Consider the following 12,233-nt stretch of genomic DNA (forward strand, 5'->3'; position numbering starts at 1 on the left):
TTTGCTTGAAGAAGATTGTCCCTGAGCTAACACCTGTGCCGGTCTTCCTTGAGTTTGTAATGGGATGCTGCCACAGTGTGGCTTGATGAGCGATGTGTAGGTCCACGCCTAGGATCCCAACCCATGAATCCTGGACTGCTGAAGCAGAGCATGCAAACCTAACCACTGTGCCACCCGGTGGCCTCTGGAGTGGAGGTTTTAAGTGACTTCAAATGTTAACTCACAGGCACCTGGTTTTCTGGAACAACTGAGTATAGTCCGTCAGTGCCCAGGTATGATAGGTGGTAATTTCCACTGGAGAAGCTGGAAAAATTCTCTGTGAGTGAATGCCATCTGTGGTATTGGAAAGAACACTGGATTCCACGTAATCAGACCTAAGTCTGAGTTCTGCCTGTGCTGTTCACTAGCTGTGTGACCTCCTGACCTCTCTGAGCCTCCATTTCCTCCTCTGTAAAATGGAGATCATAAGGGTTTCTTTCTCTTGGGTTACAGTGAGGAATCAGTGAGAGCTCCTATTTGAAGACCCTGGTACGAGGCTGAGGTACATGGTGGACACTCAGTGAATGTCAGTTACTTTTCTTTCCCAGGAATTGCCCACTGGATCAGGGCCAAGTGTTAATGAAGGGTGGCTGGGTAAAGTGAGACGTTGAGTAAAAGAGAAAAGAATGGAAGAAGGAAGGCCAGAGTACTGGATTGTGGAGCATTGTGTTGATGAGATTCTGACTTCTAATTTCAATACAATTTTTTTTAGCCATTGTGCACAGGCCTCTGCTTAAGCTTGATGAAGACAGTTATTCAAGTCATGGAAATTCTGCCCTGGCTAGGAAAAATACAAATGCAGACCATGGAGGAAAAGAATTAGGCCATTTCCTAGTTTGTAGAAGGATTATGAGATGTAAATTTATTAATAGCTTCATTTATGTTTACTTTGAATGATAATTCATGAAAGCTCCAGCTTCTCTGTAAAAGGTTTGTCTCCTATTACATAATTGTGTCAAAGTAGATGAAAATATGTAAAAATAGGAAATGTTCTATCTTAGCATACGTGGAAATGTCATGTTAAGGATGGCAGAGCATCTGTCTCGCTCTTGGATGCAGGACACACCAGCCAACAGCCAATCCTGAGAGGATGTACATGTTCTATTTTAATCCTACATGGCGTTTTGTAATCTTTGCTGTTAATCTTGTTATTTCCTTAGATTCTTTTCCTTTTCCTTTTACTGTGTAAGAAAAATTCTAAAGTGATAGTCTCAGCTGTGTTTTTCCACGGAGTAGGTTTTATAGTCAGTTGAAAACCAGCGAGATGATGATGTTTGCCCTCTTTACTCAAATCTGAGTACTCATGGTTTCTGAGAGGTACGAAATATTACTGTTGGGCCCTGATCTGATTGTAGGAGACCAGGAACTGCGTGGTCTTGTGTTGGGACAATTGCCACGCTGGCAGAAACAAGATTGAGGGTAATTTAGGAGTTAGGAGGCTGGTGGGATGACCTCAGGCGGTGCCTCTTGCCTCCATTGCTCTGGAGTCAGCGAGGAGATGTGGTCTGAAGCCAGTGGGCAGGGGCACTAGAATCCTGAAAGAGAAAAATGAAAACAAGGCCCCATTCAGTTATGGCTGTTTCTGCTGAGCATGGGATTCCTAGTTCCTGGATTTCTTTCTGATTTGGATTTTTATTTTTCCTGTCCTAGGAGTTCTGATGTGTTGCAATGTGGTGTCTTTTATTTCGCCAGCTGATTTTCTGGGCCTCCATATTATGTCAATTTCTTTCTTCTCTCTCTTTTTTAAGCACCAGAAGGCCTCAATAGGTTTTTTTTGTCAAGGCAGAGTGCTTATTATCATTTTAGAGACTTTATGGGTTAGAGGGGCCCCCAGCTCAGGTAAACTTGTCTTCATTTCCCTGTTGATCGATAGTCACTGGTGTTTAGAGTGGTGTGCTAGTTTTCTGACGTGTGCTAGTTTCTGATTGATAGAGTGGAATTGGGGCCGGTTCCTGGAGAATGGCCTTCTCCCTCTCCCCACCCGTTCCAGAGGTGGCGTGTCCCCGGACCGTGATTTGAACCATCCCTGTTGTCCTTTGGCAGTTCGGAAACACTTGCTACTGTAACTCCGTGCTTCAGGCCTTGTACTTCTGCCGGCCGTTCCGGGAGAATGTGTTGGCATATAAAGCCCAGCAAAAAAAGAAGGAAAACTTGTTGACGTGCCTGGCAGACCTTTTCCACAGCATTGCCACGCAGAAGAAGAAGGTTGGCGTGATCCCACCAAAGAAGTTCATTTCGAGGCTGAGGAAAGAGAATGGTGAGTAGGGTGGAGATAATGTGTATAAGGGTCTGAAATAAGGAGAATTGAGAGTTCTGTTTATCCTCAAAATGAATCTTTTTTTTTTTTTGAAAGGAAAATAGTATGGCCAACTACTGAAATAACATTTTCTTTTAAAAGAAAAGATATTTCTCTTTTTCCACCCAGTGTGCATAAAACAAAACTGGATTACAAATATGCTTAAAAATTCAGATTTATCATACCATTTTGGAATGATCTTTTTGTTTGCTCCACATTAGGAGGAGTATTTTTCTGGGTGGGATCATTGTAAGAGGAAAATTGCCCAAGACAGCCTTCTGAGCAGGACACTGATAGGAATAACTAGGTTGATGCAATAATTGAATAAAATAGTGCTATCTTATAAACAGGTCATAAGTGATTAAAGTAAATGCATGTTATCTAATCAGAGCATCTGCTGTTTTAAAAATAATACCTCTGATTTTTATTTGCCTAAGACAATTAAAGGATATTAAATTGATATCTTCATATGTTAAAAATGTCCTGCTGTCGCCTGATTTTTTTCTGGTGTTTTGATCTTTTTGGGGGAAGTGATGGCAGAGACTAGGTTATTCCAGAAGTTCTGCATTGGTAATTTTTATGACTACAGAAATATTTGATATGGCACCTTGTGTTCCCCTGGATTGCAGACTTGCAGTTAATCAGATGTTTGTTTTATAAAGTCTCGTTTAATTTGATTGCTGTCTTTTAACGTGGTTGTAGTTTATACATAACAGAATAAAAACCCTCTGAGAAGAACGCAGAGCACTCCCAAGTCTCGTTGTGAACGTGATTAATAATGAAGTTTCACTGTTGCATTCGTGTCTTGACTGTCTGTCCTCATGGCAGGGAACAGCAACAGGCTCTGGAATCACGTGTATTTGGTTTCAGAACACTATCAGATAGATACGTTCTCACATAGATCTCCCATCTCCTTTATGTGTTCCATTCCAGCTGTTTTGAGGCTGGTCCAGGGTTTCATATGATCTTTGGGAAGAGACCCAGTTGCTCTGGATAAATTACAAAATGAATAATTGATCATCGGTGGTCACTATTAAATATTGATATTTTATCAGGGAACTTATCAAGTAATTTCTGTTATTTTTCTCTTTTTTTTTTGTGGAACAAATAAAAAATTTTGGTAGCTTTTTATTAGCCATGATGACTTTAGGGAGATATGGCAAATTTAGTCCTTGATGGGTGGTAGGAAATAGAAATGAACAAAAATTCTTTTAAAACTTACCTACTGAAGATGAATATTTTCCATACCTGCCCACTCTTTCAATATAAAAATTGAAGTGTGGCATGTAAAATTAAGCATTTTCATTTGCTTTTCAGGAATCAGAGATTGAAATAATGACCTTCTCCTTTCCAGATCTCTTTGATAACTACATGCAGCAGGATGCTCACGAATTTTTAAATTATTTGCTAAACACTATTGCGGACATCCTGCAGGAAGAGAAGAAACAGGAAAAACAAAACGGAAAATTAAAAAATGGCAACATGAACGAAACTGCGGAGAATAATAAGCCAGAACTCACCTGGGTCCATGAGATATTTCAGGGAACGCTCACCAATGAAACTCGGTGCTTGAACTGTGAAACTGTAAGCATTCGGAGGGCGTTCGTGGAACGTGCTTGTGCATGTTTGTACAGGCTGTGTTGTGAGGGAGTGCGCTGTGGTGTTACGGCACCTAGCAGTTGTCCAGATCTGCAGACAATTCTATTTGTGTATACGAACCTTTCATTTAAACTTTTGGAAGCATGTTTCCATCCAAGATGTCTCAGCTGGCTAAAGTAGAGTGATGAGGGCAAATCTCAAAAGCTGGAGTGCTTTGCACCATGGGCACACGTAGAGTCCACAAGTAGACCGTTGAGCTGGACCTCCACCAGTCATCTTGAAAAGATTTTGGTCACAAGGAGATCATGTGCAACTTAGAACAGACCATCACCCCAACTTCAAGGGAATCAGCTGTGGTAGGGTGAACTTGAAGTCAGGAGACAGGTTTGATGTCTGATGCTACAGCAGTTAGCTGGGTGTTTGGGCGAGTCCTTTACAGCGCTGTTGTGAGGGTTGGGCAAGCCTGTGTGTTTGGATGAGTTCAGCAAGTGAAGGTAGACATGTTAGTTCACTTTGAAGGCATGTTCTCCAGAGCACGATTCAGGACGTCACATGTGCTTGGTATGTTTGATTTAACTCTATGAGGGGCCTCATAAAGTGGTGCTTAAAAGCCCTGTTCTTTACCCAGGCTGCTGGGTTTGTATGCTGACTCACTCAGTCAGGAGCTGTGGGACCTTGTGCAGATTATCCAGCCTCTCTGTCCTCATGCTCCTCATCTGTAAATTGGCGATGATCAGAGCGCCTCTCTCATAGCGTCCTAGGAGGATTAAATGAGTTAACACCTGGAAAGCACTTGGAACCATACTTGGCACACAGCGAGTAAGCAATAACTGTCACCTCTTATTATTTATTATAACTGCTAACAACATAGAAGGTCTATGGGTTCATCAGGGGTCTCCGAGTTTCTTGACAGTGTGTGAAAAATTTTGTTGGGGTTGTGCATTTTTCTGGGGAGAGAGACGGTAGCTTTCATCAGGTTCTGCAAAGGGAGGGGGACCCAGAAATGGTTAAGAAATGTGGATTTAAGTGGGAGGTTTTTGTTTTTTTGGCAGTCTTTGTCCTTTTAAACAATTTTTGGATCAAAATTCTCGTTTCTTTCGTTGTAGAAACAATTAGAGAACATAACTAAGCTAAAAGAGACTAAAAGTTACCAATAATCTCCCTACCCAGAGATGATAAATTTGTAACATTTTCTAAAACTTGTGATTATGTTGGCTCAGCGATAACCACTTGAACATTTTGAAACATATCCTGCCCAAACGTTTTCTACGCATACTTATCTATCTAGAGATCTCTCCTCCCTCCCTTTCTCCTTCTGTCCCTTTATATATATATATATATATATATATATTTTTTTTTTTTAGAAGATTGGCACCTGAGCTAACATCTTTTACCAATCTTCTTTTTTTTGTCCTCCTTCTTCTTCTTCTCCCCAAAGCCCCCCAGTATGTAGTTATATATTCTAGTTGTGATCCTTCTGGTTGTGCTGTGTGGGATGCTGCCTCAGCATGGTTTGATGAGCGACGCTAGGTCCACGTCCAGGATCTGAACCAGAGAAACCCTGGGTCGCTGAAGTGGAGCCTATGAACTTAACCACTCGACCACAGGGCTGGCCCCTCCCTTTATATTTTACATTCCAGGAAAATTCAAGTGAATGCAGAAGTAGAGAGAATAGTATAATAAATCCCATATGTGTATTACTTGGGATCAATGACTGTTAACACATTGGCCCATCTTGATCATTTCTGATTCCATGCCCTCTCCCCACCTCACCAAACTAGTCTATTTTTAAGCAAACCCCAGATAACATCATTTCATTTGTTGTTTCTTCAGTACCTTGTTATATATCTGTAAGTGGTAAGACATCTTTTTTTTTTGAAAACATAAGTACAATACCATTGGTAAATAAAAACATAAATACAATACCATTATCAGACCTAAAAATAATTCCTTTGAATCATTATTCACTTTGTGTTCAGGTTTCTCTGATTACATCATATATTTTTTAGCAGTTAGTTAATTCAAACTGGGATCCAAACATGGTCCGTACATTGCATTTGGTCAGTCTCTGCCTTCATCTACAGGCTACCATCTGTCTCGTTTTTTCCTTGCAATTTAGTTGTTGAAGAAATTAGGTTGTTTGTCTTGTAGAATTTCCCACATTTCTGGAAACATCCTCTCGTGGTTACCGTGTATAGTAAACGACAGTGTGTTTCTACCATCCTACATCCTACTCTTTGTTTTTCTCTAACCCACCTATTTTATATTCCTTTTTCACTCTTGCCTTCTTTTGTATCAACAAAATCTTTCTTTTCTTTCTTTTTTTTTGTACCTTTATACTGTTACTTTCTAATCCTTTCAGAGGTTGCTCTAGAGACTACAATGGGCATCCTTGACTTAATTCATTTTTTACCACTTTCCTGACAATGCCAGAACCTGTAGGACACTCTCTCTTCGGTTCCTTCTTTTGTGTTAGTGTTTTCTGATGAACTCATATGAGTTTTAAAATTTTACGTGTTTTAACCCATTGCAGTTTTTTAATTCTTTTTGATACTGCATTTATTTTTAGAATAACTGTGTACTTTCAAACATCAAAATTAGGACTATATTGTAAATATTATAATTTGCAGATTTGCGGTCTTTCTTTTTCTCTCTCTTTTTTAATTAATTTATTTCTTCCGTTTCTTTTCTTTTGTGAGGAAGATTGTCACTGAGCTAACATCTGTTGCCAATCTTCCTCTTTTGGCTTGAGGAAGATTGTTGCTGAGCTAACATCTGTGCCAATCTTTCTCTTTTTTGTATGTGGGGTGCTGCCACAGCATGACTTGGTGATCGGTGTGTAGGTCTGCACTGGTGATCCAAACCTGTGACTCCTGGGGCACTGAAGCGGAGCGTGTAAACTTAACCACTATGCCACCAGACCGGCCCCCCCTTTCTCTCTTTTAATAAGGGAATATTTTGTGACACCCTCCTCACCTTTTCTCTTGCATCTGTTCCATCACCAAGTCCTGTCTGTTGTCTCTCTCTTTAATCCATTTACCTGTCTAGGTCCCCACTGCTCCCACCCAGCTCAGGTCGCCTGTCAGCTCTTGATTGACAGTCTCACCTACGCTATTGCAAGAACTTCCTTCTGGATTGTCTTCTTTTCCTCTTGCCCTCCTCCATGTTACTCTCTTGCTAAAAAGTATGGTAGTAGCCTCCAATTTCTTTCTTTTCTTTGGAAGAGATTGTATAAGTTTTGATCTATCTATTCTTTGAATGTTTGGTAGAACTTGCCACCAATCTTTGTATCCCTAAAATATATAGTTCATTTTGGCATGTTTTTGGTCTTTGTATAATGGAATCATACAGTAGGTATTCTTTTATGTTCTCTTTTGCTAAAGATCCCTTGTGAGAGTCACTTGTGTAACAAGTGCCTGATGCTTTACTTTGTTCGTTTTCATTGCTGTATAGTATTCCATTGCATGAATATACCACAAATCACTAATCCGTTGTACTGTTGGATATTTGATTGTTTCCAGTTTTGGGCAACTATGAACAATGATGCTGTGAACATTTTAATACATATAATCTAGTGTACATAAATCTGGTTTCTGTAGGATATATACATACAAGTAGGTTTGTTAGGCCATATGGTATGCTATCATTAACTTCATTGGAAAATATCAAATTCCCAAAGTGATTATACCATTTTACACACCCTCTGTATGAACATTCTCATGTCTCCACGTTCTTGTCTATACCCACTGTTCTCAGATGTCTTCACTTCAGGTAATACAGTGGCTGTATGGATGAGTATTTTATTCAATAAATATGGGGTTTTTTTCCCCACATTCACTACGTAAAGATATACACAGTGAGAGCCTTGCCTTTCTACATGGAAGACAGATATTAGTAACGAAATGAATAGTTTTGTAATTATGACAGCAAAATGCTGGGAAGGAGAAGTACAGAGTACTCTGTGAGCTTATGATACCCGAACCAGAACAGTGGGGCATCCCATTTTGACATTTAGCCGAGAAATTTGCTCTAAACGGTACAGCTGGTCTAATCCTTTTGGTTATCTTTGAAATTAACACGCTTACCCAGTCTATCTTGCGGTACTCTGTGTGGGTTTTCAGGAGGGCTCAGAGGATAGGCTCAGTCACATTTGTAGTTCCTTTTTTGTCTGTGAAGAAGTCAGTGGATCCTAACAAATGCCGGTATTGCATCCTCAGGTATTTGTATTGCAGAAGCTGTTCGCTAGTCTGTTATTTCCTGGAGGGTTACCATGGGTGGGAAGCCTGTGCCTAAAGATTCCTGCAAAGCTGCTGGATGATACAATAGAGTTTGTTATAGTGGGATTCCAACTGTTTATACTTGGTGTGTGGAAGTGAATGAGAGTGTGTGGATGTGTCTTTATGGAGAATGGTGCAGTCTGAAAAACCTACTTTTTTTAATCCTCTGAGGCAGGAATGTTTTTCTCTGGAGTTACTTGGATAATCACCTCCATTTCCTTAGATCCTTTGGCTGGACAGGGTCCTAGGAGTCATCTAATCCTTTCCCTACAGTGCCCAAGTCCCTTCTGTGATGTCCTAGCCAGCTGGTCACCAGCATCTGCTGGACCCCGTCCAGAGATGGGGAACTCAATCTCCCGAGGCGATGCATTCCATTTTTAGAAAGCTCTAATTGTTAGAAAGCCCTCTACTTTCTAAGAAAATAAATAGCCTGCAGCCTTTTTTTTGTTACAGTAAAATATTGGGGGCTTAGTGTAAACAAAGACCTCATGTTAAAGGTTTTTTTTACAGGATGAGAAATATGGGACCCCCTTTGAGTAACGTCCTCTGCCCAGGGCAAGAAGCCTTTAGATAGTGCTTCCCTCGGAATTGCCAAGACTTACCTTTATGAGATCTCACAGTGGGGTTAAACTGCGCTAGATCCTGAGCGGCAAATTAGCCCCTGGGGGAGCCTTGCCATTGTAGACGCCTCAGCTGCCAGTTCCTCCAATTGTGCAAAACTCTTTGTGGCAGCCTTCATGCTTTCAGAAAACAATGATTTTTTTTCTGGGTCTCAGCCTTTGTAAGTATTGTTTGTGATCGCAGCGCAAATGTCAACTGAGGGATTTACGGAGACAAACAGTTTCATTCTGCAACAGACGTGGAGAGACTATTTTAAGGGTAATTCAGGGCTGACTTTCCCAGATAACCTTCATCAAGGCACTTTAGAATTGAGGCGTCAAGATTTTCCAGTCTAGTCTCAGCGCTCCTTGCTTGTTCTTTGCTTAGTTCATAAGATTTGCTGGGCCATTTGGAGCTTAATTTTGTTGTTGTTGTTGGTTTTCCCCCTTTCCATCTAAACTGAGTTTTTACTCTGCAAACCTGTGGTTTTCAGTGCTTCTCAATGGCTCTAAGACACCTTTGTCTCTGTTTGATTGTCTACAGAATTGATTTGTTAAGTGTCAGTTGTATGGCTCCTTGCTTTGTCTGCAGAGGTTAAAATTGGTTCAGCAGAGCTTCTGAGCCCTTCACAGGAGAGGAGTTGGGATGGGGGGGTGTGACCAGTTGGGATCACCCGCTCAGCAGGGGGAGACTCTGAGTCCCGGGACCAGTTGGGATCACCCGCTCAGCAGGGGGAGACTCTGAGTCCCGGGCATTCAGGTGGGCTGCAGTTGCCACTCTGCTCAGCCCCGCATTTTGGCACTGCTCTAAGTCAGCACATTTTCAGTTCCTGGCTGAGCAGCGTGGAGCTACCACCTGGTCACTGTTTCTACTAAGCCTGGGAAAGAAGTGTGGGGATTTAGAAGCATGTTTGAATAGGATTTTAATTACTGAAGACTTAGCAAAGCTCATGATTTATCTGTATGCCCCATATATCAATGTTCTATTAATAGATTTTTAATTAATTGCTTTAAAAAGAAGAGCAAGTAGAATCTCTTCTACCTTTTTAAACTGGGGTTTTCGGGAGACTCCATGGCCAGAACTGGGGGAGAAGAGAGGAGAAGATATAGCCTGTTCTTGCTGAGAGTATTGGGAGTCTTAGTGATATATACGTTTCCTTGGAGACAAGCTGTATTTTCACTTAGAACAGAATGAGGTCCTGTGTGGGGGAAGAAAATGGTTTTATTTTCTGGCAGCTTTCTGGGAAGAGAGAAAGAAAAGAAGAAAAAAAAATTGCTTGATCATTCATTGCTTTTGACTGTGTCAGTCTGAGGCAGGGGGAGAGAAAAATCCACATGGAAGGGTCTGATGTGTGTTTTGATATCCCCGGCAGGGTGGATGCACCCCAGCAGTGCTTTCTCACACTCTTAATTCTGAAAGCAATGTGTGTTGGGAATTGAGAAAGCTACAGTAGCTTTCTTCAGTTAGTTAATTAGATCAACTAATTGTTTCGCTGAAACAATTAAGTAGAAAAGAAGATTTGCATCCAACAGGACACAATGTTTCTTTGTTTTTGCCCCTTCAAGTATAAGAGCTTGGGTAGAACCCGATCCTAGCTATCTAAATTATGCATCGTTTCAGTTGACTATAATCCTTTTGTTTTCTCCCAGAGAAGGGATGTTTAAGTATACAAAAAAAGTTTTGCTGGGGCCAGCCCAGTGGTTAGTAGGAAATTCACCTGCTTCGCTTTAGTGGCCCGGGGTTCACAGGTTTGGATCCTAGAGTGGACCTACACAGTACTCATCAAGCTGTGCTGTGGCAGCATCCCACATACAAAATAGAGGAAGATTGGCACGGATGTTAGCTCAGGGCCAATCTTCCTCACCAAAAAAAAAAAAAAAAAAAAAAAACCCACACATTTTACTAATTAAAAAATATAATACCTGTGGATTGTTTTTTAAAAAATCAGACACAGAAATGTATAAAAAGAAAATCATTCATAAATTCTGACACCCAGATGCCACTATTGGCATTTAGCCGTCTTTCCATTTGTTTAGTCTTCTCTTCAGTTATTTATTCATTCATTTAGTAAATATTTATTGGATACCTACTCAATGCTGGACATTATTTTAGGTACTAGGAACATAGCAGTTAAAACAGAAAAAGATAGGGACTCCCCCATGGCTGAGTGGTTAAGTTTGCGTGCACCACTTTGGCAGCCCAGGGTTTTGCAGGTTCAGATCCTGGGCCGGACCTAGCACTGCTCATCAAACCATGCTGAGGCAGCATCCCACACAGCACAACCAGATGGGCCTACAGCTAGAATATACAACTATGTACTGGGGGGCTTTGGGGAGAAGAAGAAGAAGAAGAAGAAGAAGAAGAAGAAGAAGAAGAAGAAAAAAGGTTTGGCAAGAGTTGTTAACTCAGGTGCCAATCTTTAAAAAAAACCCAACAAAACAGAAAAGATAATCCCTGCCCTTTTATTTACTAATATATACATTTAAAGCTATAAAGTTCCCTTTAAGCACTGCTTTAGCTGCATTCCACAAATTATGATATGTTTTCTTTTTCATTAGTTCAAAGTATTTTCTAATTTTTCTTGTAATTTTTTTCTTTTGATCCATATGTTACTTAGAAGTATGCTGTTTAATTTTCAAATATTTGGGATTTTCCAAGTAGATATCTTAATATTACTGACTTTGAATTTTGTTGTGATTAGGGGATGTATTCTGTATGATTTCAATCTTTCTGAATTTATTGTGACATATTTTGTGTCCTAACACATACATGGTCTAACCTGGTAAATGTATTTGAAAACAGGGTCTCTCAACCTTGGAACTATTAACATTTAGGATCAGATAATTCTTTGTTGCGGGGTGCTACTCTCTGCAGTATAGGATGTTTAGTGGCATCCTTGACTTCTACCTGTTAGATGCCAGTAGCATACCCCAAGATGTGAGAAAGAAAAATGTCACCAGACATTGCCAGATGTCCTTGGAAGGCAAAATTTCCCTTGCTGAGAACCTCTGAGTTGAAAAGAAGGTATATTTTGCAGTTGTTGGGTGCAGTATTCTGTAATTGTCAGAAGGTCATGGTGGTTGATATAGTTAGTCAGATCTTCTGTGTCTTTGATTTTTTTCCATTGTTTTTTAATCAGTTGCCAAGAAAGGGATGTTAAAATATCCAACTGTGTAGAATTGTCTTATTTCCCTCTAATTCTGTCAGTTTTTGCTCCGTGAGTTTTTCACTTTTAAAAACTAGCTTTGGAGAGGTATAATTTATATACCATGAAATTCATCCATTCAGTGATTTTTTTTTTTTTTTTTTTTTTGTAATTTGCTGAGTTGTGCAACTATCATCATAACCTAGTTTTAAGACATTTCCATCACACTAGTAGGATACCTTGGATCCAGCAGTTAATCCCTGGTACAAGCCCTGGG

General features: G+C 40.3%; 1 protein-coding gene across 1 annotated transcript in view; it reads left to right on the forward strand.

The window, feature by feature from the left end:
- Nucleotides 1–12,233, forward strand: part of USP46 (ubiquitin specific peptidase 46) — a 65,617-nt gene that overhangs the window by 24,227 nt on the left and 29,157 nt on the right. The window contains exons 3-4 of the mRNA XM_023638100.2: nt 2,083–2,296; nt 3,690–3,919. Coding sequence (XP_023493868.1) covers nt 2,083–2,296; nt 3,690–3,919 — 444 coding nt within the window. The remainder of the gene's footprint in view (nt 1–2,082; nt 2,297–3,689; nt 3,920–12,233) is intronic.

The sequence above is a fragment of the Equus caballus genome, chromosome 3 (genome assembly GCF_041296265.1).
Source record: "Equus caballus isolate H_3958 breed thoroughbred chromosome 3, TB-T2T, whole genome shotgun sequence".
Classification (NCBI taxonomy): domain Eukaryota; kingdom Metazoa; phylum Chordata; class Mammalia; order Perissodactyla; family Equidae; genus Equus; species Equus caballus.